The sequence below is a fragment of the Somniosus microcephalus genome, chromosome 12 (assembly GCF_052327205.1).
Source record: "Somniosus microcephalus isolate GS21.2 chromosome 12, FLI_Smic_1.0, whole genome shotgun sequence".
In the NCBI taxonomy this organism is placed as follows: Eukaryota; Metazoa; Chordata; class Chondrichthyes; order Squaliformes; family Somniosidae; genus Somniosus; species Somniosus microcephalus.
In genome coordinates this window covers 147,414,316-147,441,172 of record NC_140998.1, presented here as the reverse complement: position 1 = coordinate 147,441,172, position 26,857 = coordinate 147,414,316, and the positions used below count along the sequence as shown (strand labels likewise).

The 26,857-nt window shown below is 45.9% G+C and overlaps 1 protein-coding gene across 1 annotated transcript in view; it reads right to left on the bottom strand.

Annotated features, from left to right (window-relative positions):
* The window catches only part of exd2 (exonuclease 3'-5' domain containing 2), a 46,028-nt gene extending 19,534 nt beyond the window's left edge, over nucleotides 1–26,494 (bottom strand). Inside the window, exons 1-4 of the mRNA XM_086003644.1 lie at nucleotides 25,343–26,494; nucleotides 21,529–21,785; nucleotides 3,137–3,266; nucleotides 1,200–1,528 (exon numbers count right to left, since the gene is read on the bottom strand). Of these exons, the coding sequence (XP_085859770.1) occupies nucleotides 1,200–1,528; nucleotides 3,137–3,266; nucleotides 21,529–21,785; nucleotides 25,343–25,687 (1,061 nt within the window). The 5' untranslated portion in view covers nucleotides 25,688–26,494. The remainder of the gene's footprint in view (nucleotides 1–1,199; nucleotides 1,529–3,136; nucleotides 3,267–21,528; nucleotides 21,786–25,342) is intronic.
* Nucleotides 26,495–26,857: the final 363 nt, after the last annotated feature.

Genomic DNA, 26,857 nt, shown 5'->3' with positions numbered 1-26,857 from the left:
TCTTGCTACAGTTGTACAGGGCCTTGGTGAGACCACATCTTGAGTATTGTGTGCAGTTTTGGTCGCCTTATCTGAGGAAGGATATTCTTGCCATGGAAGGAGTTCAGCGAAGATTTACCAGGCTGATACCTGGGATGGCAGGAATGACGTATGAGGAGAGATTGGGTCGATTGGGCTTGTACTCGCTGGAGTTTAGAAGAATGAGAGGGGATCTCATTGAAACTTATAAAATTATGCCAGGACTGGACAGACTAGATGCAGGGAGGATGTTCCCGATGGTCGGGGAATCCAGAACCAGGGGTCACAGTCTAAGGATAAGGGGTAAGCCTCTTAGGACAGAAATGAGGAGGAATTTCTTCACCCAGAGAGTGGTGAACCTGTGGAATTCTCTACCACAGAAGGCAGTAGAGGCCAATTCATTAAATATATTCAAGAAGGAGTTGGATATATTTCTTAAGGCTAAAGGGATCAAGGGGTATGGGGAGAAAGCAGGTACCGGGTACTGAACTTGGATGATCAGCCATGATCGCATTGAATGGCGGAGCAGGCTCGAGGAGCCGAATGGCCTACTCCTGCTCCTATCTTCTATGTTTCTATGAATTTCTTCTCTCAGAGGGTCGTGAATCTTTGGAACTCTCTTCTCCAGAGAGCTGCGAAGGCTGGGTCATTGAATATATTTAATGTGGAGATAGACAGATTTTTGAATGGTAAGGGAGTCAAGGGTTATAGGGAGCGGGCAGGAAAGTGGAGTTGAGGCCAAGATCATATCAGCCATGATCTTATTGAATGGCGGAGCAGGCTCAAGGGGCCAAATGGACTACTCCTGCTCCTATGTCTTATGTTCTTATGTAAATGAGGTAACTGAGGGCAGCCAGCAAATCATAACCCAGCAAGAGTCAGAATCTGGGGGGCACAGGGCGGTGAAGAAAGAGAAAGTTATGGGTGGAGCAGGAAAAGGACAACCGTAAATTTTCCAGCCCCTTTCCCTGTGGCAACTTCCACCTACCTCATTCCCCCTCTCAAAGCACAGCCCACAGATACATACGGCCTTATATAGCAGTTAGCCATCAGCTATCACACAGTAGCACCAGGGTGACTTCTGATCATTTTATATCAGGCAGGGAAAGCCCCACAACATAGATGCAATAGACAGTTCAGACAGAAACAAGTTAGAAATTAACAAACTGTACCCCCTTTACCTGGCGGAATATCCCACACCCAGGGGTTTGTGCTGGATTTTCCTCGGATCTGTGGTGCTCAGATCTGACGAAGATTTCTGGTTGGCCCCAAGCTTCTTGTTTCTCCGCCTCTGCTGAGAGTTCGTCTCTCCCGTTCCATCCTCCCCTCTGCTACCTCCCATTTTGCCCTTAAACGGGATATCCACCAGGCCCTGGCACCTTGCCAGCATCTGCTTCCAGCTGGGCTCGCATTCAGATGGGGCACCATCTTTAAGTGGTACAGAGCTGAATCCCAGCAGGTGAAAGAACAGAGCCACAGACACCTGGGCATCTTGTGCAGCATACGTTACCTGACAGCACAAAACAGAACGCAAAAGTAAGACAGAGACTTCAAACATCACCTAAATCTGCAAAGACGTACAAATACATAGGAATACATTTACCGCATGCAGCAAGGCACTGGCTGGTGAAATACGCGCACTCTAGTGGTAATAGGAGATGGCTAATTGTGTCGAACTCTATTTTGACATAGCTCATGGAACTGGCAGAGTGTGGAGTTGGCCTCTCTTTGTTCAGCCGTGGCTCAGAGGTAGCACTCTCGCCTTTGAGTCAGAAGGTTGTGGTCCAGAGACTTGAGCACAAAATCTAGGCCGACACTCCAATGCAGTGCTGAGGGAGTGCTGCACTGTCGGAGGTGCCGTCTTTCGGATGAGACATTAAACCGAGGCCCCACCTGCCATCTCAGGTGGACGTAAAAGATCCCACGGCACTATTTTGAACAAGAGCAGGGGAGTTCTCACGTTGTCGTGGCCAATTCTTATCCCTCAACCAGCATCACTGAAACAGATTATCTGGTCATTATCACACTACTGTTTGTGGGAGCTTGCTGTGCACAATTTGGCAGTCACATTTCCTACATTACAACAGTGACTACAATTCAGAGTACTTCATTGGCTGTAAAGTGCTTTGGAATATCCTGAGGTCGTGATTTGTGCTACAGAAATGCAAGTCTCTTTTTTTAAAGTGGCCATTAAACAAATATTTCCCATCTGCCACTGTACTTTACTGAATCGTAGTGACATTAAAATGGATTGGTCAGTAAGTGTGTGCTCGACAAGAAAACTTGACTTGACACTCAATTAAAAAAAGGTTCAAAACAAATCACTTGTCGTGACTGCAGTGCCAATCTAACACTATATCCCTAAACACAGCAGCTACTTGCATTTAACATAGTAAAACGTCCCAAGGTGGTTCACAGGAGCATAATTAGACTAAATAATTGATAGCCAAAGAAGGAAACATTAGGAGAGGAGTTTTAAAGAGTGCCTTAAAGGAAGAGAAGCGGTAGAGAGGCAGGGAGGTTTAGGGAGGGAATTGCAGAGCTTAGGGCCTAGGCAGCTGAAGGCAAAACACCAATGGTGGGGTGAAGGAAGTCAGAGATGCACAGGGGGCCAGAGTTGGAAGAACGTTCTCAGAGGGTTGTAGAGCTGGAGGAGGTCACAGAGATAGGTAGAGATAAGGCTTAGGAGGGGTTTGAACATAAAGATGACAATTTTTAAATCCAGGCGTTGCCGGACTGGGAGCCAATAAGAGAAGATTGGTGAACGGGACGGCGCGAGTTAGGATACAAGCAGCAGAGTTTTAGATGAGCTGAAGTTTACAGAGGGTGGAAGATAGGAGGCCGGCCCGGAGAGCATTGAAATAGTCGAGTCTGGAGGTAACAAATGCATGGATGGGAGTTTCAGCAGCAGATGGGCTGAGGCAGGAGTGGTGACGGGTGATTTTATGGCAGTGGAAGTCTTATTGGCAATCACCAGGAATGACTGAAGGAGTTGTTGGGGCCCTTTCCAGAATCCCAGATGAAATGGGAAGTGACCTATCCTCCCAAAAAAATTGCATGGAGTAATATGCTTGCAATATTTCAAATAAATTGAGAGATGCTCCCTTAACAAGAGTACCTGCTCATTAGTGAGTTCTTCTGCCTCCCAATTGCTACATCGCAGGCGGAGAGACTTGTCGAGGGTAAAATTTAAGATGTCTTGAGCCAAGGACTTCAGGCTGAGGGAACAGGTAAAATTATTCTTCCTGCTATAAAAACAAAAGGAGACCAGGATTAAAGGCAGAAAGTCACAAAAACATGCTTTAATAGTAACTCTCACTAAATGGGCTGCAAGAAAACTCTGTACAGCAGATCAGAGTGCAGCATTGCAGATCCTTTCAAAATGTACGGTAATAAAATCAGATTGAAATCTGAAGAAATACATGTGAACTCTCATAGTTGGATTCCAGATAAAGGTAAGCCAAATAATTCTACTCCCATTGCTTAAAATTCCAAAACACCATACATACCCTTTCAATTATATTCAACTGGGATAGTTTAAATACCAGTCTTTCCATCGCATAGAATTCCAATGGAACCAACACTTTTCCCATTCACTACTATTGAACAGAATTCCAATGTACTCAAAACTCCCACTTTTGTAAGATTCAAACAAAGCAAACACTATTCACTCCAATCTCTTATATACATTCAGCACATGGAGACACACGTTTCACTGAAAACTCATTGCAAGTACCTGTAGGACCGCCTACTTCTCTACGAGGTAGCTCTGTGATAGGTATTTTCAATGTTAAAGTGTGACAGACAATAGTTGCTATCTTATGGTGACAGTGTATCACCCTGTGATTGGCCAGTAGGTTCCCACAAAGCACAAAATGTTTTGATTTTTTTCCCTACTATTCTTTTCCCCCTCAGTAACTGACATTGCTCATGTCCAAAATTACACAATTTTTTATTTTTAAAAAGTACATTGATTAAATTTATCCATCGAGTTATCTTTTAATGCCTTCATTCAAGTTTTTACTTGCAAGCTTCAGCCTCTGGGCTTGGACTTGATGCTTTTGTCCAGAGCTCGACTCGACTGAAAACCAAAAAAGACAAATTTCAAAAGTTGCACCAAGGCAAAATTTATAGATTTATTTTTAAAAAGGCTTTGAGCGCGTGTGTCAGAGAGCAAAAAATAAATGACAGTGTTCTGATGACACATCTGTTGTTTTCTGTTCTAGGAAGAAAGGAAAACAAACAGGAAGTTTCTTTCCTCATTCTAATTTAATTATTTTTTTTAAAAAGAGGGACCTTGGTGTGCATGTACATAGATCCCTGAAGGCAGCAGGACAGGTAGATAAGGTGGTTAAGAAGGCATATGGGATACTTGCCTTCATTAGCCGAGGCATAGAATATAAGGTTATGATGGAGCTGTACAAAATGCTAGTTAGGCCACAGCTGGAATACTGTGTGCAGTTCTGGCAGCCACACTATAGGAGGGATGTGATTGCATTGGAGAGGGTGCAGAGGAGATTCACCAGGATGTTACCTGGGCTGGAGTGCTTCAGCTATGAAGAGAGACTGGACAGGCTGGGGTTGTTTTCCTTAGAGCAGAGAAGGCGGAGGGGGGATCTGATTGAGGTGTACAAAATTATGAGGGGCATAGATAAGGTAGATAGAAAGGAACTTTTCCCCTTAGTAGAGGGGTCAATAACCAGGGGGCATAGTTTCAAGGTAAGGGGCAGGAGGTTTAGAGGGGATTTGAGGAAAAACTTTTTCACCCAGAGGGTGGTTGGAATCTGGAACTCACTGTCTGAAAGGGTGGTAGAGGCAGGAACCCTCACAACATTAAAGAAGCATTTAGATGAGCACTTGAAACGCCATAGCATACAAGGCTACAGACCAAGTGCTGGAAAATGGTATTAGAATAGACAGGGCTTGATGGCCGGCGTGGACACGATGGGCCGAAGGGCCTCTTTCTGTGCTGTATAACTCTATGACTCTATAAATTTTGAAAGCAAACATAGCTTCTTTGAGGGAAACAGATAGGAAGGGAGGGTAGGAAGGAGAAGAGGGCAACTCCCCCAGCCTTGGGTGAGGTGAGTCAAAGTGGGGAGTTTGGATGGAGGATTGTGGGTGAGGTGACCAACAGTGCAGCGAGGAAGGGGGGGGGGGGGGGGGGGGAGGAAATACAGGGTGAGTGGGTAATTCAAGGGAAAGGGCTAAGGATAGAGATGGGTGTGATGTGTGGTGGGGAGGGGATGTAATGGGTGTGAGGGGGGTGATATGCAAAGGTTGAGGCCACATTTTCCCCGCAACCCTCACCCTGAATGCAGCAAGCAGCTGCTGGTGGCTCCTTTCCCCATCACAAAACACCATACCACCCACCACCTCCCACCCGGAAGAAACGAAGAACAAAGAAATGAAGCGGGAAGAGAAAGAAATAAAAAATTAAGGGGAGAAAATGTGCAGAGGACAGAGAGACAGACAGAAAGCAGAAGAGAGATGGAGAGAAGCAGCAACAGGAAGACATCAGAGACAGGTGTATCCTACCCTCCACTCACGCTCATCTCACCCATATCCCTGCAGCAAGTCTCCCCAATTCTCCACCACAGCAGATTGACGAGTCTATAATTTCAACAAACCAAAATTTCAATTTGAATCCTCTGCATCCCAAAGCTAGGAATACGAGGGAGAGATCAGTCAGGAACCCCACTCCATTGGTTAGATATGTCCACCCGAGTAGACATCAAGTGTCGATGGAACCGGACTCAGCTACACTGCTCCCTTAAAGTCAAAGTGCCTACAGCCACCAACAATCCAGGTTCACACACAAACTACAGCTATTTGGGTGAGGTATTAGAGGAGAGCCAACATCTGTGGAATCTTATCCCAGGAGTCACCACCTTTGTGAGATAAAGAGAGAAAACTGAGATGAAATAAACTGCTGGTCTACTTGCTCGTTAACCCCGGGTTAATACTGAGCGTACTGAATACATTCCATTCACAATCAAACTGAGAGCGTAGCATGCCTCAATAGCCCAATAACTTTTGTGTAAAATGTTTCTTTTGTTTAGACAAGTTGGTAAATGGAAGATTAAAATGAACCATGCCCCATAAGATTTGCAAATTGATTGTTTACAGCTAGGCTTACAGAAATTCTGATTCAAGCATAAAAAATGATTGGTGAAACTTGTCTTGCGCTTATCAGAATCCAATTGCACCAATAATCCAGATAGTTATTGGGTACTAAACTGCATTTCAACAATCTGAGGTCTTTGCCAAGAGCAATTATTTATTAATAGTACAGTGTGAATTCTCATCTCCTCTATGGTTCTGTACTTTACAATCTGTTTCACAGAGCCATATGAAAAATAAAGATTTGCACATTTAGAAAACCTTAAAAGACAAGTCAGAGGACTGAGTGGTGAAGCTGAGTGGTACAGAAGTTCAAATCCAACCCAGCTGATGGGATCAAATGCTCCCACAAGTTGTGTAATCCTAAATGGTCTTACTGCAGTTTGTTTTAAGTTGTGTCTGTTGGAAAACTGCTGAAAAGAGTAGGGGATATATATGGGTTAAGGAGGCTACAGTGTCACTGACTGACTGGATGATGCCATGGTCATGTGGATACCACAAGGTGTTGGAGGTATATAAAGAAGTGCCTCAAGATGGAAGGGCAGAACAGGAGCAAAGAACAAAGGGACAGACAGTTTCAAGACGTGATCGCCTGTTCTCCAAAGGGTTGGGATAATATCCATCTTTTGTTACCTGTGTGTAACTAATTATACTTGATTGTTAAAATTATTGATGCCACTGAATTGGTTGTCTTCTTGAAGTGATCTAGAGCTGTAATAGCCCTCGCAGAATTAGGCCTATAGCCATGTCAACCCAATATTGGGAAAACCGAAGCCATTGTCTTCGGTCCACGCCACAAACTCCGTTCCCTAGCCACCATGTCCATCCTTTTCCCTGGCAACTCTATGAGGATTTTTTTTTATGTTCGTTCATGGGATATAGGCGTATTGCCCACCCCTAGCTGCCCTTGGGAAGGTGGTGGTGAGCCGCCTTCTTGAACCGCTGCAGTCCATGTGGTGAAGCTACTCCCACAGTGCTGTTAGGTAGGGAGTTCCAGGGTTTTGACCCAGCGACAATGAGGGAACGGCGATATACTTCCAAGTCAGGATGGTGTGTGACTTGGAGGTGGTGGTGTTCCCATGCGCCTGCTGTCCTTGTCCTACTAGGTGATAGAGGTCGCAGATTTGGGAGGTGCTGCCGAAGAAGCCTTGGCGAGTTGCTGCAGTGCATCTTGCTACAGAATACCCAGCCTCTGACCTGCTCTTGTTGCTACAGTATTTATGCAGCTGGTCCAATTAAGTTTCTGGTCATTGGTGATCCCCCAGGGTATTGATGGTGGGGGATTCGGCGATGGTAATGCCGTTGAATGTCATGGGGCAGTGGTTAGATGCTCGCTTGTTGGAGATAGTAATTGCCTGGCACTTCTGTGACGTAAATGTTACCTGCCACTTATCAGCCCAAGCCTGAGTGTCGCCCAGATCTTGCTGCATGCGGGCATGAACTGCTTCATTATCTGAGGAGCTGCGAATGGCACTGAACACTGTGCAATCAGCGAACATCCCCACTTCTGACCTTATGATGGAGGGAAGGTAATTGATGAAACAGCTGAAGATGGTTGGGCCTAGGACACTGCCCTGAGGAACACCTGCAGTGATGTCCTGGGCCTGTGATGATTGACCTACAACCATCTTCCTTTGTGCTAGGTATGACTCCAGCCAGTGGAGAGTTTCCCCCCCTCCGATTCCCACTGACTTCAGTTTTACTAGGGCTCCTTGATGCCACACTCGGTCAAATGCTGCCTTGATGTCAATGGCAGTCACTCTCACCTCACCTCTGGAATTCAGCTCTTTTGTCCATGTTTGGACCAAGGCTGTAAAGAGGTCTGGAGCCGAGTGGTCCTCACAGAACCCAAACTGGGCATCAGTGAGCAGGTTATTGGTGAGTAAGTGCCGCTTGATAGCACTGTCGATGACACCTTCCATCACTTTGCTGATGATTGAGAGTAGACAGATGGGGCGGTAGTTGGCCGGGTTGGATTTGTCCTGCTTTGATTTGTCCTGCTTTTTGTGGACAGGACATACCTGGGCAGTTTCCCACATTGTTGGATAGATTTCAGTGTTATAGCTGTACTGGAACAGCTTGGCTAGAGGTGCGGCTAGTTCTGGAGCACAAGTCTTCAGCACGATAGCCGGGATGTTGTCGGGGCTCATAACCTTTGCTGTATCCAGTGCGCTCAGCCGTTTCTTGATATCACGTGGAGTGAATCGAATTGGCTGAGGACTGGCTTCTGTGGTGGTGGGGACCTCAGGAGGAGGCCGAGATGGATCATCCACTCGGCACTTCTGGCTGAAGATGGTTGCTTAGCTCTGTCTATAGCATGCTGCTTCTGTTTTTTAACATGCATGTAGTCCTGTGTTGCAGCTTCCCCAGGATGGCACCTCATTTTTAGGTACGCCTGGTGCTGCTCCTGGCATGCTCTTCTACACTCCTTATTGAACCAGGGTTGGTCCCCTAGCTTGATGGTAATGGTAGAGTGAGGGATATGTCGGGCCATGAGGTTACAGATTGAGGATGAACAAGACCGTTCACAACTTTGGTGCCGTATATGACCCCAAGATGAGCTTCCGACCTCATATTTGCTGCATCACTAAGACCGCCTACTTCCACCTCCATACCATCGCCTGATTCCACCAATGCCTCAGCTCATCTGCTGCTGAAACCCTCACCCATGCCTTTGTTACTCTAGACTTGACTGTTCCAATGCTCTCCTGGCCGGCCTCCCATCTTCCACCCTCCATATACTTTAGTTCATCCAAAGCTCTGCTGCCATATCCTAACTCGCACCAAGTCCCGGTCACCCATCACCAGTGCTCTCTGATCTACACTGGCTCTCGATCCGGCAACATCACAATTTTAAAATTCTCATCCTTGTCTTCAAATCCCTCCAAGGCCTCGCCGCTCCCTAGCCCTGTAACTTCTGCAATCCCTACAACCCTCCGAGATCTCTGCGCTCCTCTAATTCTGGCCTCTTGCGAATCCCCGATTTTATTCACTCCATTAGCAGCCGTGCCTTCAGCTGCCTAGGACCAAAGCTCTGGAATTCCCTCCATAAACCTCTCCGCCTCTCTAAATTTCTCTCCTCCTTTTAGGCGCTCCTTAAAACCGACCTCTTTGACCAAGCTTTTGGTCATCTGCCCTAATATCTCCTTATGTGGCTTGGTGTCAAATTTTGTTTGATAATCACTCCTGAAGAGCCCTGGGACATTTTACCACATTGTTGTTGTGTGAGGCTACAGTCTAATATTCCCCATGATTTGGCCCTAAGTTCTCAGAAACACAGATGCTACACTCTAGTCTGGCCCCTCTCAACATTGAAACAGTACATGCCAAAGTATTGAATGACGTCCTGTGTGGCTGTGATACTTTATCTCTCCTTTTTCTCTTGGGATCTAAAACATTCAGCTCATCATACCTCCTCCAGCACCTCATTTGTCATCCAGCTCCATGCGAGTGTCCTTGCCTGGTTCATTTTCCACCCACCTGAATGGAACCAATGCATCGCGAGCAATGGATTTTCTTCCCTTTCCCACAAGATCACTGCTGGAGTCCACCAAGGATCTATTCTCACCCCCACCCATCTTGATCTAGATGTTGGCCCTCAGTGCTTTCACAGGTGCGCTGATGACGCTCAACCCATAGAGATCAGCTTTGGCTCAGTGGTATCACTCTTGCTTCCAAGTCAGAAGGTTGTGTGTTCAAGTCCGACTCCAGAGATTTAAGCACATAATGTAGGCTGGCACTCCAATGCAGTACTGAGGGAGTGCTGCACTGTCAGAAGTGCCGTTTTTCAGATGAGACGTAAGCATCCGAACGTTTGCCCTCTCAGATGGATTTAAAAGATCCCATGGCACTTTTTGAAAAAGAGCTAGGGAGTTCTGCCAGTGTCCTCGCTAGTATTTATCCCTCAATAATCACTAAACACAGGTTATTTGGTCATTATGTCATTGTTATTTGTGGGACTTTGCTGCGTGCAAATTAGCTGCCACATTTCCTACATTACAACAGTGACTACACTTGTTGGCTGTAAAGCGGTTTGGGATGTCCTGAGGTCGTGACAGGCGCAATATTAATGCAAGTTCTTTCTTTAACTCTACCAGTCCTCTCGACCCCTCACCTGCCCACCTGCTTGTCTGACATTAAATCCTGGGTGAGTCACAACTTCCTTGCTGAATATTGGGAAAATATGCCAGCAACCTTGGCTCCAGCATCAAATTCTGCTCCTGTGCCACCGACCCCATCACCTTCCCCAGCCACACACCGCAAAAGCTGATCCAGACTGCTCGTTACCTTGGTGTACTATTCAATCCTGCATTGTGTTTGAAACCCACATCCTATCCACCACTAAGACTACTTACTTCCACAACATTTCCCGTCTCTGGCCCTACCTCAGTCCCATCTTTGCCAAAACCCTTACAGATAGTTGCGTCACTTCCAGGTTATTGAGCAGGTTGGGCCTATACTCATTGGAGTTTAGAAGAATGAGAGGGGATCTTATTGAAACATACAAGATTCTGAAGGGGCTTGACAGGGTAGATGCAGAGAGGATGTTTCCCCTCCTGGGGGAATCTAAAACTAGGGGGCATAATTTCAGAATAAGGGGAAACCCTTTTAAATTGGAAATGAGGAGGAATTTCTTCTCTCAGAGGGTCGTGAATCTTTGGAATTCTCTTCCCCAGAGAGCTGTGGAGGCTGGGTCATTGAATATATTTACGGTGGAAATAGACAGATTTTTTGAATGGTAAGGGAGTCAAGGGTTATGGGGAGCGGGCAGGGAAGTGGAGTCGAGGCCAAGATCTGATCAGCCATGATCTTATTGAATGGCGGGGCAGGCTCGAGGGGCCAAATGACCCACTCCTGCTCTTAGGTTCTTATGTTCCCAACTCGATTATTCCAATACTCTTCTTGTTGGTCTCCCATGCTTCAACTCCAGATTGTACAAAACTCAGCCTTTGGTGTCCTGTCCTTGAATTAAGTGTCATTCGTCAAATGCTCCCATCCTCAATGACCATCATAGGCTTCCTGTCCCTAATATATTAAATTTAAAATCCTCATCCTCGACCATTAATTACTTCACAGCCTTGCCTCGCCCCACCCTCTCTCTGCAACTCCTCCAGCCCTATGACCTGAAACATTAACTTTGTTTCTCTCTCCACAGATGCTGCCGGACCTGAGTATTTCCAGCATTTGCTGTTTTTAAATTATAAAAATTCAAATTGCTGCTAGGAGCAAGAGGCACTCCCTTGAATTTGTTAAGGCACATTATTGAGGAAGAGTAGAGTTAGGGTCACCATGCATCTATCCCATTCTGTGACTCACTTGGGAGTGTTTGATGGGCAGAGGATTGAGTGAACTTCACCTGGCATCTATGTACATTTTGCACAGAGTTTTGAGGTGAGGTTATCTTAAAGCTGCGTATGTTTGTCCAAGTTTAAACCCGTGCCAACATTTAGCAGCAGAGCAGCTTCAAAAGGCACGTCTGCATCTGTTGATGGGTTGCAATTGGGTCAAAAGGAGGGAGATAAAATGAACAAAACAGGAATCACCCCAGCCATCAAGGACACTTTGTACAGCAGCACGGACAGCCCAAGTCCGCTGCATGCACCATCAGACAAGGCAAGTGGGGGAATGAAGTACAGTATATATCAGAGGGAAGTAAATGTGAAGCCTGGAAACGGAAGGCCAGTGGGTGCACGCTGTCTCAGCACAATGTCTGATTTTCTGCATCCTTGCCATCGTGGGTTGTTTGCTGCACATTGTCATCAGTCTTTTCATCACTAATAGTCTATCATTCCTTAGTCATTTATTTCAGCGCTGTTTGTTGGGGCCTTGCGGTACACAAATTGGCTGCTGCATTTTCTACATTACAACAGTGACTACACTTCAAAAGTACTTACAAGTCTTTTTTCCTTTTTTTTTTTAAAACTCTCTTCCCAGTATTAACCCCTATTCCCTGCTTTGGTCAATAACCATAGGCCCACCTATTATAAATAATTAACTGTTCATTAAATTATTACTCTGCCAATTAGATACAAAAGGGAGAAGAAAATGTGATTCCTGAAGCAAGTTTCTCAGATGGATATCCCATGTAAGTAAACAAAGACTTGCTTTTCTATAGTGCCTTTCACAATCTCTGGAAGTACCAAAGCACTTTTTTGAAGTGTAATCGCTGTTGTAATGCTGGAAATGCAGCAACCAATTTCCACACAGCAAGCTCCTACAAACAGCAATCTGATAATGACCAGATCATCTGTTCTTAGCGATATTGGTTGAGGGATAAATTTTTTTTAAATTTATTCACAGGATATGGGCATTGCCGGCAAGGCCAGCATTTATTGCCCATCCCTAATTTCCCTCAAGAAGGTGGTGCCTTCTTGAATACAACTTCGTGGCTTGCTAGGCCATTTCAGAGTCAACCACATTGCTGTGGAGTCACATATAGGCCAGACCGGGTAAGGATGGCAGATTTCCAATAGTGGGTTATTAGTTTCACGAGCTTTTTATTCCAGATTTATTTAATTAAATTTAAATTCCCCAGCTGCCATGTTGGGATTTGAACTCATGTCTCCGGATCGTTAGTCCAGTCCAGGATTACTAGTCCCGTAAAATAACCACTATGCTACCGTACCCCCCATTAGCCAGGGCACCGGGAAAACGCCCAGCTCTTCAAATTGTCCCATGGGATCTTTTATGCCTGTCTAGAGAGGGAAGACAGGACCTCGGTTTAAATTCTGAACTGAAATGTGGCACCTCCGACCCTGCCGCACTCCCTCAGTACTGCACTGGAGTGTCAGCCTGGATTATGTGCTGAAGGCTCTGGAGTGGGACTTGAACCCATGACCTTCTGACTCAGAGGTGAAAGTGTTACCACTGACACCTAGCAATAGCATTCCACCAAGTAACAGCATATCTGAGAGCATCTATGTGTGGAATCAATGTTCAATTCGAATTCCTGCATCCTCTGGAAAACAAATCTCCTAAAGCACGCTCCTAATGCAGCGTCTAGTCTTACTGTACTCAGCAGCTTACTGAGGGAAGAATTATGTAGTGATTTAATACACAAGAACATACAGGATATTGAGTGTCTGCTGGATCTATAAATCTAGTTGAACAGCAACCGTTACAGAAATTTTCTGTCATCTCCATCAGAGAGAGCTGCTACAATGATTTGGCTGAGTTTGTAAGCAAAATGACTTCAAGATAATCTCCCTGCGTCACTGCAGTTTTTAGATTTAGATCTGCTTCTGGTCTTGTGTAGGCCCACTGGAGGCTAACTGGGTGCAGGGAGACCAGTTCCTCTCCACATGTGCATTGAGTGTCCTGACCTCGCCACATGATTTTTGCTTCACCAATGCACTTGATAGACCTGGGAACGGACACAGCGTGCAAATGTACAGAGCAGGCTCAGCATGTTTAGTGAGACAGAGAAAGAGGAAGTCGTCCTGATGGCAAGTTGTATAAACGTGCATTTATATCGCACCCTTCACAACCTCAGGATGTCCCAAAACGCTTTACAGCCAAAGAAGTACTTTTGAAGTGTTGTCACTGTTGTAATGTAGGAAATGCAGCAGATAATTTGCGCACAGCAAGATTCCACAAACAGCAATGCGATAATGACCAGATAATCTGTTTTAGTGATGTTGGTTGAGGGATAAATATTGGCCAAGCCACTGGGGAGAACTCCCCTGCACTACTTCTAATAGTCCTATGGGATCTTTTGCATCTACCTAAGAGAGCAGATGGGGCTTCGGTTTATCGTCTCATCCGAAATACAGCACCTCCCACAGTGCAGCACTGAGTGTGTCAGCCTAGATTTTATCCTCAAGTCTCTGGAGTACGATTTGAACCCACAACTTTCTGAATCAGAGGCGAGAATGCTACCAACTGAGCCATGGCTGACATCTTAGGTCAGGCGATATACATTTAGCAGTACAGTTGACAGCGGACACTCGCACTTCTGCAACCGACTACAAAGCATCAAGGTAAGAGTGTCTAGAATGAACTGGTGAGTGATTCAGTGGGTAAATGCACCACCCAAGCCAGGTGTTGAGCCACACAGGCTGAGGAAGCCCCGGTTCAGTCCCTGGTCTGTGTTTTGGTAGCTAATCTCAGATATGCCATCTGAGCCATAATTGGCCTGTTTCACAGCTTTGGGATGGGGTGGGGGGGGGGGGGGGGTGGTGGCGGCAGTGGGATCCCATCCCTGATCAGCATTGCTAGAAAATGCACACACATGATTTGGCCCATGAAAGCAGGTGAAGAATTTACTGTACAAATATTGGAGAAGCCCTACAACCCTCAGATCCCTGCATTCCTTTCATTCTGGCCTCTTGCGCATCACCGATTTCCTTTGCTCCCCAATTGACGGCCGTTCCTTCAGATGCTTAGGCCCCAAGCTCTGGAGTTCCCTCCCTAAACCGCTCTGCCTCGTCTCCTTTACGTCGCTCTTTAAAATCTAACTCTTTGACCAAGCTTTTGGTCACCTGTCCTAACATCTCTATGTGGCTCGGTGTCAAATTTTGTCTGATAATGCACCGGTGAAGCACCTTGGGATGTTTTACTACGTTAAAGGCGCTTTATAAATGCAAGTTGTTAATGTTAAACAGACATTTGCACCACGGGGTAGCTGAGTGGACTAGCAGCCCAGAGCTCAAGTGTTCAAATGCCACGATGGCAAATTGTAAAATTGATTAATTTAATAAATCTGCTAACTTGCAGACAAGAACTTGCATTTATAGTGTGCTTTTAATGTAGAAAAACATCCCAAGGCCCTAATCAGAGGCGTAATCAAAAAAAGGATGCTTATCTCAGCCTATTACCATCTCGTCTAGCTTCTAATACCTTTTATTGTCTCTTTACTTCTTTTGTCCGATCGCAGCCCTGCCTTCGATCTATTTTCTTTTCTTTCCAGTTTTGAAGAAGGGTTCGACCCAAAACGTCACTCAAATTTCTCTCCACGGATGTTGCCTGACCTGCTGAGTTTTTCCAGCATTTTCTGTTGTTATTTCGAGATATTAAGAGGGATTAGCAACATAAACTGACCAAAATGACCAGGAAAGTTGAAAATTATCACTAAAAACCCAAGTGGCTCACTAATGTCCTTCAGGGAAGGGAATCAGTCACCCTTACTCGGTCTGGTGACAACAGTTCCACCAACCGCTGTACATGGCCTTCTTTGAGCTCACAAAGGCCTTCGACACTGTCAACCGTGAGGGATTATGGAGTGTCCTCCTCAATTCGGCTGCCCTCAGAAGTTTGTCACCATCCTCCACCTGCTTCACGACGACATGCAAGCCGCGATCCTGACCAACGGATCCACCACAGACCCAATTCACGTACGAACCGGGGTCAAGCAAGGCTGTGTCATTGCACAAACGCTCTTCTTGATCTTCCTTGCTGTAATGCTCCATCTCACTCTCAGTAAGCTCCCCGCTGGAGTGGAGCTAATTTACAGAACAAACGGGAAACTGTTCAACCTCCGTCGCCTCCAGTCCAGATTCAAGGTTGTCCCATCCTCTGTTGTCGAATTACAGTATGCAGACGATGCTTGCGTCTGCGCTCACTCGGAGGTCGAACTCCAAACTATCGTCAACACCTTCACCGAAGCGTACAAGAACATGGACCTTGCACTAAACATCCGTAAGACAAAGGTCCTCTACCAACCTGCCCCTGCCACACAGTATTGCCCCCCCCCCCCCCCCCCCCCGATTATCAAAATCCAAGACAAGACCTTGGACAACATGGACCACTTTCCATGCCCCGGGAGCCTACTGTCAACAAGGGCAGACGTCAACGACGAAGTCCAACACCGCCTTCAGTGTGCCAGTGTAGCCTTTGGTCGCCTGAGGAAGATCGCATTTGAAGACCAGGACCTCAAATCCGGCACTATGCTCATGGTCTACAGAGCAGCAGTGATACCCACCCTGCTGTATGCCTCAGAGACATGGACCATGTACAGCAGGCACCTCAAAGCACTGGAGAGGTACCACCAACGTTGCCTCCGCAAGATCCTGCAAATCCATTGGCAGATTAGGCGCATCAGCGTCAGTGTTCTCGCTCAGGCCAACATCCCCAGCATTGAAGCTTTGACCACGCTCGATCAGCTCCGATGGACGGGTCACATCGTCCGCATGCCTGATATGAGGCTCCCAAAACAAGTGCTCTACTCGGAGCTCCGACACGGCAAGAGAGCCCCAGGTGGGCAAAGGAGAAGCATCCGGGAAGGTGCCAAACACCTCGAGTCTCTTCGCTGGGAGCAAGTGGAAGGAGCACATGTCAACCCAAGCACCCCACCCACCCGCCCCTTCAACCACTGTCTGCCCCACCTGTGACAGAGACTGTAGGTCCCATATTGGACTCATCAGTCACCCAAGAACTCATTTTTAATGTGGAAGCAAGTCATCCTCGGTTCCGAAGGACTGCCTGAGAAGAGGAGACAACATGGCTGAATCTCGATGTCCTCAGGGCAACTAGCGATGGCAATAAATACGGCCTTGCCAGTGTCAGCCACATCCCAGGAACAAATAAAATAACAAGAACATTAGTCATGTCGTTTTCTTTCATTTGATAGCTACCCACAAGTGGTACAAATGAAATTAGGAGTTCATAGCTTGGAGAATCATTGGCACAGACCAGCATCCCTTTACTCTATGTGCAACATTCTTCAAAGTCTCACGCCAAGCAAGACGCTGATTGGGATTGCTGAAAACAAAGGAATGAACTTACATTTATATAGCGCCTTTCATGACCTCAGGACATCCCACAGTGCTTTACAGCCAATGAAGTACTTTTTGAAGTGTAGTCACTGTTGTAATGTAGGAAACGCGCAGCCAATTTGAGCACAGCAAGCTCCCACAAGCAACGGGATAATGACCAAACAATCGGTTTCAGTGATGTTGGTTGAGGGATAAATAATGGCCAGGACACCAGAGAGAACACCACTGCTCTTCTTCAAAATAGTACCGTGGGATCTTTTACATCCAACCGAGAGTGTAGACTGGGCCTCAGTTCAACATCTTATCCGAAAGACGGCACCTTCGACAGTGCAGCACTCCCTCAGCACTGCACTGGAGTGTTAGCCTGAATTATGTGCTCAAGTCTCTGAAGTGGAACCTGAACCCACGACCTTCTGACTCAGAGGCGAAATGGCTACCACTGAGCCACGGCTGAAGTTAGCGATTGCCACTGCTCTAAGGAAGTAACTAACTATTGGGATGAACAATCAGTGAAGTCCTGCAAGTCACACCCTGCCTGTAAAAACAAGCTTTTCTGTATAATGATACAACTTTACGATGATAGGACTATGATGAATCAAATGATTTACTTTTCACTGCGTAATTTGGATTTGATCTCAAGAATCAAAACGCTGCTCTTTTGGGATGCTGTGAGATTTCCCATTGGCCGAGGGAATGCTGCTGTCACATTAATATTACAAATTTATGTCCACAATAAATCCCGCATTAAATAATTAATCCCACTGTCCAGTGAGTATAATAAGCTGTAGCTGTTGAACATAAATATTTCATGTAATTATTTTGATGCATTTAGACTTCAATAAACCATGGTGTGTGAAGTCTTAGCAAACAGTTGAGCTCCAACAGCCAGAGGCAGGAGAGGTTGGAACCAACATGAGTTCTATACCAAGTCCACTCAATTGCCTGTCTGAGACTTGTCAACTGATGAGGTACCAATCAGAGCCTGCCAGGGTAGGGCTGGGGCAGGAAGAGAAAATCAGTGCACAAATCAGAGAGATGAGTGTCAGGTGGACTACTGACTACAGGGACACTGGTAGTGTGGAATCAGGCCGTCAACCCTCCCTCTCAGCATTGGGCAGGTCTTGCCCAAAGAACATAGGAACACAGGAACAGGAGTAGGCCATTCAGTCCCTCGAACCCGTTCCGCCATTCGATGAGATCATGGCCAATATCTGCGGTCTAACTCCATATCCTTTGGCCCATGTCCCTTAATACCTTTGGTTAACAAAAAGCTATCAATCTCAGATTAAAATTAACAATTGATCTAGCATCAATTGCCGTTTGAGGAAGAGAGTTCCAAATTTCTACCACCCTTTGTGTGTAGAAGTGTTTCCTAATTTCACTCCTGAAAGGTCTGGCTCCAATTTTTAGACTATGCCCCCTAGTCCTAGAATCCCCAATCAGCGGAAATAGTTTCTCTCTCTCTCTACCCTATCTGTTCCCCTTAATATCCTGAAAACTTCGATCAGATTGTCACTTAACCATATAAATTCTAGGGAATACAGCCTTAATTTGTGTAATCTCTCCTCATAACTTAACCCTTGGAGTCCGGGTATTATTCTGGTAAACCTACGCTGCACTCCCTCCAAGGCCAATATATCCTTCCTAAGGTGTGGTGCCCAGAACTGCTCACAGTACTCCAGGCGTGGTTTAACCAGGGCTTTGTATAGCTGTAGCATAACTTCTACCCTCTTGTATTCTAGTCCTCTAGATATAAAGGCCAGCATTCCATGAGCCTTTTTAATTATTTTCTGTACCTGTTCATGACATTTTAATGCCCTATGTACCTGGACCCCCAAGTCTCTTTGGACATCCACTGTTTTTAGCTTTTCACCATTTAGAAAGTACCCTGTTCTATCCTTTTTAGGTCCAAAGTGGATGACCTCGCATTTGCTTACATTGAAATCCATTTGCCACAGTTTTGCCCATTCACTTAATCTGTCGACATCTCTTTAATTTTATGCTTTCATCTACACTGCCTACAATGCCGCCTATCTTTGTTTCATCGGCACATTTGGATATATGACTTTCTATGCCATCATCTAAGTCGTTAATAAATACTGTGAATGGTTGAGGCCCCAACACAGATCCCAGTGTGTGGGACACCACTAGTCACCTCCTGCCAATTTGAGTACCTGCCCATTATCCCTACTGCCTGTCTCCTGCTGCTCAGCCAAGTTCCTAACCAGGTCAATAATTTGCCCTCAACTCCATGGGCTTCTACCTTAAATAACAGGATAACTAGAAAAGAGAAGGCTGAGGGATGACCTAATAGAGGTCTTTCAAATTATGAAGGGGTTTGATAGGGTAGACGTAGAGGAGATGATTCCACTTGTGGGGGAGACCAAAACTAGGGGTCAGAAATATAAGATAGTCGCTAATAAACTCAATAAGGAATTCAAGAGAGACTTCTTTATTCAGAGAGTGGTTTGAATGTGGAACTCGCTACTCCATGGAGGAGTTGAGGTGAATAGTATTGATGCATTTAAGGGGATGCTAGATAAGTACATGAGGGACAACGGAACAGAAGGATATGCTGACAGGGTTAGACGAAGAGGGGTGGGAGGAGGCTCGTGTGGAGCATAAACACCGGCACAAACCGGTTTGGCCGAATGGCCTGTTCCTGTTCTGTAAATTTTATGCACTGTAATTCTATATAACTTACAAGGTGATAACTGTATTGACAAGTATAAAAATGTTTAGTAAATTGTACTTGTTTTTGAAGTAGATTTTTGGGGCTGGAGAACCCCATTGCAAAGGTGGAAATAGTCAGGGGGGGGGGGGGGTGGGGGGAAGGAAGGAATGTCCTTGAATCCTTTCAATTCCCACGTGTTGCAAAGATTAGCAGCACTTACAAAATCAATTCTGGAGAAGACTATATTGGATCTGGTGGCCATTTGTTTTTGTGTACATATTGAAGAGAAGAAAACCATCGTGCAAGTATATTAAAATTTGTCAGCAATGAGTCTGTGTGTGCAACATCTCTTTTCTAAACCAGATACAATGACAAAAAAGGGACTGAAGCACATCATCTAGGCTGACACTCCCAGTGCAGTACTGAGGGAGTGTTGCACTGTCGGAGGTGCCGTCTTTCAGTGCCTGCCCTCTCAGATGGACGTAAAAGATCCTAAGGTACTATTTCAAAGAGGAGCAGGGTAGAGATATGCCCATTTGAACTCCAGAAACAGACAGCCCACCCTATATAAACAGCAATTGTAGAGAGTGGTGACTTGTAGGGGACAAAGGAAGTGTGCAAGATCATTTAGTAACACTGAGATTGATTACAGAGTCGAGGTGGGTAAAGCAGCTTCAGAAACAGAAAGGCAGTCAATAAAAACTGGCACCCAATGCCCAACAGTGACCACTTCAAGGCTGACCCCCTGCCCCCAGATGTTGAGCTGCTGACTGCAGCTGTGTTATAGTGGGAGGCACTGGGTCTCCTCACTGAAGAAGGGAAACCAAAGGTAGAGTTATCAGTTGCTAAGACTTAGGAGCTCCAGAAGGATTTTTAATACCAGTTTTAAAGGAAAACTAAAAAGAATGGCTTAGTTACAAAAAGCGCAGAATTTAGTTAAAAGTATGAACAAAGGATAGAACAGAAAACTACTGTATTAAGCTTAACTGTTCAACACGGTATGCTGGGAAGCTTGACCAAGTTTGAAAGGTATTATTGCTTCAAGCTGTTGAAGGCTAACTGAGACTTGATGTACTTTCGCAGAGATAAGGACGAGGTTAAAGATAAGACAGCTGCCTAGCCAGGCATTGAAAGATTGTGGAAATCTGTCATACATGTTAGCAAACTGCTTTTTACATCAGCCAGAAAGGAAAATTACTGGCGGCCTGTATTGCCAGCAGCAGAAGGAATAAAACCAGATATTTTCCAGTGAAAGGAAAAGACCGACCAGGAGCACGGACCAAGAAGGACGTCAACGGAGAATTAACCTCTCAGTCTCCCGAAGCAGAAGAATTTGACCATTGAGTTTAGAGTCGCATTACTGACTACGGTTGTAAGTATCTCTATATGTAAAACTGTTGTGTTTTAATGTCAATAAAACCAATTATTAGAAAAGTTTAAGCTTTGATTGACTCTTATCTCTGGATTACCCTAAAGCAGTAAAGAGAGTGAAAAGCCCCAAGCTAGGATGAAAATAGGCAAACATAACCTTGGATAGTGAGAGGGAAAAAAAGTCAACAATTCTACAGAAGACAATAGGAAGAGGAGGAGGCCATTCAGCCCCTCAAGCCTGTCTCGCCATTCAATCAGATCAGGGCTGATCTGTATCTTAACTCCATCTACCCGCCTTGCTCCCGTAACCCTCACCTATCAAAAATCGATCAGTCTCAGCTTTGAAAATTTCAATTAACCACCCCACCCTCAACAGCTTTTTGGAGAGAGAGTTCCAGATTTCCACTACCCTTTGTGGTGAAGAAGTGCTTCCTGACATCACCCCTGAATGGCCCAGCTCTAATTTTAAGGTTGTGCCGCCACCAGAGGAAATAGTTTCTCTCCATCGACCCTATCATCTCCTTTAACAATCTTAAACACTTCAATTAGATCACCACTTAATTATCTATATTCAAGGGAATACAAGCCTAGTCAATGCAACCTGTGCTCATAACTTAACCCATCACTAACCTCTGGCGCATGACCAAGTATCTCACGTCCAAGCAGCCCCTGACTGTGACGCAGTAATCTCGGAACAACTTGCAGCCATCCTCGAAGGCCTCGACACCAACTTTCAGAACACTAGCATTCCCCAGCAAGTCGAGTAAAGTCTTTGGCAACAACCGACCATCCCTGGTCATCTGGGGCATGCGGACAAGAAGGCAGAAGCCGCTGTAAGAGGCGACCTGAAGGAGAGACACGGGGTTTGGCTTTCCCTTCACAGAAATCTGAAAAATATTTTAGAGACAGAGAAACAGAAAAAAATGTAAAGATTTCCAGGGTAAAACTAAAAGTTAAAAACTTCCAGGGAAGAAAATACAGTTTAAAAAAAGAATCCGCTAAACTCAGTCTGGGCTTCAACTCTTCGAGAGTATCATGAGACGCCTTAACATTCATGCTTCATATGCCCAACTTATCACAACAACTTGCATTTATATAGCGTCTTTAATGTAGTAAAACGTCCCAAGGCGCTTCACAGGAGCGTTATCAGACAAATTTTGACACTGAGACACATAAGGAGCTATTAGGACAGGTGACCAAAAGCTTGGTTGAAGAGGAGTTAAAAGAGTTAAACTTAAGTGTGTTATGGTCACATTACAGGAGATGTGTGATTGCACTGGAGAGGGTACAGAGGAGATTTACGAGGATGTTGCCAGGACTGGAGAATTTTAGCTATGAGGAAAGATTGGATAGGCTGGGTCACCTCTTCTACACTCACCTTTTGTTTCTTTACTTGTCTCCTTTCGCCTTATACCATAATTCCTTTTGTCATTTAATCTCTCCTGCCTTCCACCCTATCACAGATCTTCCTTTTTGTTCTTTCCTCTCCTCCCTGCCTCTGTACTTGCTTAAAACCAGTTATATCTCGACCTGAAACATTAACTCTGTTTCACTCTCCACAGATGCTGTCTGACCTGCGGAGTATTTCCAGCATTTTCTGTTTTATTTTGGATAGGCTGGGGTTGTTTTCTTTGGAACAAAGGAGGCTGAGGGGAGATTTAATTGAGGTGTATAAAATTATGAGGGGCCGGCCTAGATAGAGTGGATAGGAATAACCTATTTCCCTTAGCAGAGGTGTAAAAAAAAAGTATAGTGTCGATGCTTTAATATTTAAGGGATCTTATTTTATATATAAAAAAACTAAGATAATGGGGGGTGGGGGAAGAGGGGGGAAGAAAAAAGAGGAGAACTAGTGAGTTGTTGTGACCTGGAATGCACTGCCTGAAAGGGTGGTGGGAGCAGATTCAATAATAACTTTCAAAAGGGAAGTGGATATATACTTGAAAAGGAAACATTTGCAGGGCTGCAGGGAAAGAGCAGGGGAGTGGAAATAATTAGGTAGATATTTCAAAGAACCGGCACAGCACGATGGGCCAAATGGTCTCCTTCTGTACTGTATGATTCTACATTTAATAACCGGGGGCATAGATTTAAAGTAATTGGTAGAAGGATTAGAGGAGTTGAGGAGAAATGTTTTCACTCAGACAGTAGCGGGGGTCTGGAATTTGCTGCCTGAAAAGGTGGGAGAGGCAGAAACCCTCATCGCATTTAAAAAGTATTTGGATATGCACGTGAAGTGCCGCAACCTACAAGGCTACGGACCAGGAACTGGAAAATGGGATTCGGCTGGATAGCTCTTTATTGGTTGGTACAGACGCGCTGGGCAGAATTGCCTCCTTCTGTGCCGTAAATTTCCGAGATTCTATAGGTGGAGGCGCGTAGGGAGGGAATTCTAGAGTTTAGGGCCTAGGCAGCTGAAGGCACGGCCGGCAATGGTGGAGCCATGAAAATCGGGGATGCGCAAGAGGCCAGAATTGGAGGAGCGCAGAGACCTCGGAGGGTTGTAGGACTGGAGGAGGTTACAGAGATAGGGAGGGGTGAGGCCATGAATGAATTTGAACATCAGGATGAGAATTAGAAGGTCGAAGTGTTGGTGGACTGGGAGCCAATGTAGGTCAGCGAGCATAGGGTTGGTGGGTGAACAGGACTTGGTGTGAGTTAGAATACGGGCAGCGGAGTTTTGGATGAGCTGAAGTTTACGGAGTGGGGGGTGGGGGGTGGGAGGTGGGAGGCTGGCCAAGAGAACAATGGAACAGTCGCTTCTATGGGTAACAAAAGACATGGATGAGGGTTTTTGCAGCAGATGAGCTGAGACAGGCGATGTTACAGAAGTGGAAGTGGCGATCTTGGTGATGGAGAGGATAGAAAGTTGGAAGCTCAGCTCAGGGTCAAATAGGGCGCCAAGGTAGCGTACGGGCTGGTTCAGCCAGTAGTCACAGAGAGGGAAGGAGTCGGTGTTTAGGGAACAGAGTTTGTGGCAGTGACCGAAGGACAAAGGCTTTAGTCTTCCCAATATTTAGTTGGAGGAAATTTCTGCTCATCCAAGACTGGATGTCGAACAAGCACACTTGCATCCACGACCAACTAAAAGTATCACAGCCATCTGTCAGGTAACACTAGACATGAGGGCCTTAAAATGTCCACTTTTCTAAAGCCAGGAGTCAATCCAGACTGCTTTGCAAAATTCAGTTACGAAGAGTTTAAATTAACCTGCTTATCTGTCCATTTCTTTTTACTTTTCCCAATATTTTTGTAAGTGTTCAGAGGAACTGACCATGAACAGCTATTGAGCCGGATAGTCTCAGCTGTGGCTCAGTGGGCAGCACTCTCACCTCAGAGTTGTGGGTTCAAGTCCCACTCCAGAGACTCGAGCACAAAAGTCTAGGCTGACACTCCCAGTGCAGTGCTGAGATGCTGTCTTTCAGATGAGACATTAAACCGAGGCCCCATCTGTTCTCTCAGGTGGATGTAGCAGATCCTATGGCACTATTTCAAAGAAGAGCAGGGAGTTATCCCCGGTGTCCTTGCCAATATGTATCTCTCAATCAACATCACTAAACAAAACATTTTATCTGCTCATTATAACATTGCTGTTTGTGGGAGCTTGCTGTGCACAAATTGGCTGCTGCATTTCCTACATTACAACAGTGACAACACTTAAAAAAAAAAGTACTTCATTAGTTGTAAAGTGCTTTGGGACATCATGAGGTCATGAAAGGCTTTAATATCAGCAGAGATAGTCAGTAACACAGGGTGCTGGGGGAGGGGTTACTGAGCGACAGTGTGAGGGAGCTGGATTAACATCAGTAGAGATACAGTCAGTAACACAGGGTGCTGGGGGAGGGATTACTGAGCGACAGTGTGAGGGAGCTGGATTAACATCAGTAGAGATACAGTCAGTAACACAGGGTGCTGGGGGAGGGATTACTCAGTGACAGTGTGAGGGAGCTGGATTAACATCAGTAAAGTTACAGTCAGTAACACAGGGCGCTGGGGGAGGGGTTACTGAGTGAGTGTGAGGGAGCTGGATTAACATCAGTAGAGATAGTCAGTAACACAGGGTGCTGGGGAGGGGTTACTGAGTGACAGTGTGAGGGAGCTGGATTAACATCAGTAGAGATACAGTCAGTAACACAGGGTGCTGGGGGAGGGGTTACTGAGTGACAGTGTGAGGGGGCTGGATTAACATCAATAGAGATAGTCAGTAACACAGGGTGCTGGGAGAGGGGTTACTCAGTGACAGTGTGAGGGAGCTGGATTAACATCAGTAGATATACAGTCAGTAACACAGGGTGCTGGGGGAGGGGTTACTGAGTGACAGTGTGAGGGAGCTGGATTCTGCCACCTTCAGTACTGGTAACAATTGCGACTGATTTGTTTTCCACACCACATGGAAAAGCCGGGAGCAGCAGAAAGTGAAACAGGCATTGCCAGCGACACTCACCCACTCGCAGTCAATTCCTATGAGCGGGTAATGGTCCAATTCCACCTTCAGCAGTGGCCACGCCTGCTCCCACTCAGCCTCCGACTCCACAACAAAGGCGCCTGCCGTCAGCACCTTCCCCACCAGCCGACTGGGATTGATGGGATCATCTGTGCTGTGCAGCTGGCGGGACTCCTCTCCGTCACTCTGTGAGGTGCTCTCTCGCCTCTTCACGGCCCCTCTGCTCGGGCTGGCTGGAGCCTTCTTCCGTTTGGGACTTTTAAAGGCCCTCCACAAGTACAAGCAGCCCACGGCCGTACCCAGTAATGTGGCAGCCGTCACCGCGAGGGCCTGCGGCCGGGACATGGCTCAACAGTCTTGTTAACGATCCAATTCGGTCCACACATTACTCGCCAGGAGGAAGAGTCTAAACCCGGCTTGCTACAAAACAAGGCCAGAAGTTGTAGCTCCAAACATTCCAAGATCAGGCTGCTGATTCACAGACTTCAAAAGAACACGATTATCGACCTTAAAAAAAACAACTTTAGTTTGTATTTTTAGAGTATTACAGAAACAACTTGGATTTATATAGCGCCTTTAACGTAGTACACGTCCCAAGGCACTTCACAGGAGCTTTACCAGAGAAAATTTGACACCGAGCCACATAAGGAGATATTAGGACAGTTGCAGGAGTAGGTTTTAAAGAGCATCTTAAAGGAGGAGAGAGAGGTAGAGAGGCGGAGAGGTTTAGGGAGGGCATTCCAGAGCTTAGAGGCGAGATGGCTGAAGGCACAAATGCCAATGGTGAGGCAAAGAAAGTGGGGGATGCACAAGAGATCTTGGAGGGTTGTAGGACTGGAGGAGGTTACAGAGATAGAGAGGGGCGAGGCCACGGCGGGATTTGAACACAAGGATGAGAATTTTAAATTTGGGACATTGCCGGATCAGGAGCCAATGTAGGTCTGCAAGCACAGGGGTGATGGGTGAACGAGACTTGTTGCGAATTAGGATAAGGGCAGCAGAGTTTTGGATGAGTTGAAGTTTATGGAGGGTGGAATTATCTCTGACACAATAGATCGGAGGTGCCTTTGTGAGAACGGATGGTGTTCCCCACCTACACTGCTTTCGGTATGGTGGCCGTTGTGGGTTCCCTAGCCAAAAGCAAGCTACTTGGCTGACCCAGGCACTGGCCCAGCTGCTCAATTCATGCCTGCAAAGGCTGGTACCCATCCAGTCCAGGATGCCAATCTGTCATCCTCCAATATTCAGTCCTAGAAACAGCTCTCTGACACCAGCATTGTTAATAGCATTTCAATAATAATCATAATAATCCGTAGAAGAAAATTTCATTCAATGCCAATGAACTGTGAAAAACATCAAGCAATGCAATTAGAAACTGCGCCCTTCCAAACGCGGGCTGTGTCTGGAGAGAGCATTTGGAGCTGCATACCACGAAGGTGAGATACTGCTGGTTACAGATCTGTCACTGGTCACGCAATCAATTGGAGGTGGTGATTTCAGCTAAAGCGCGTCCAA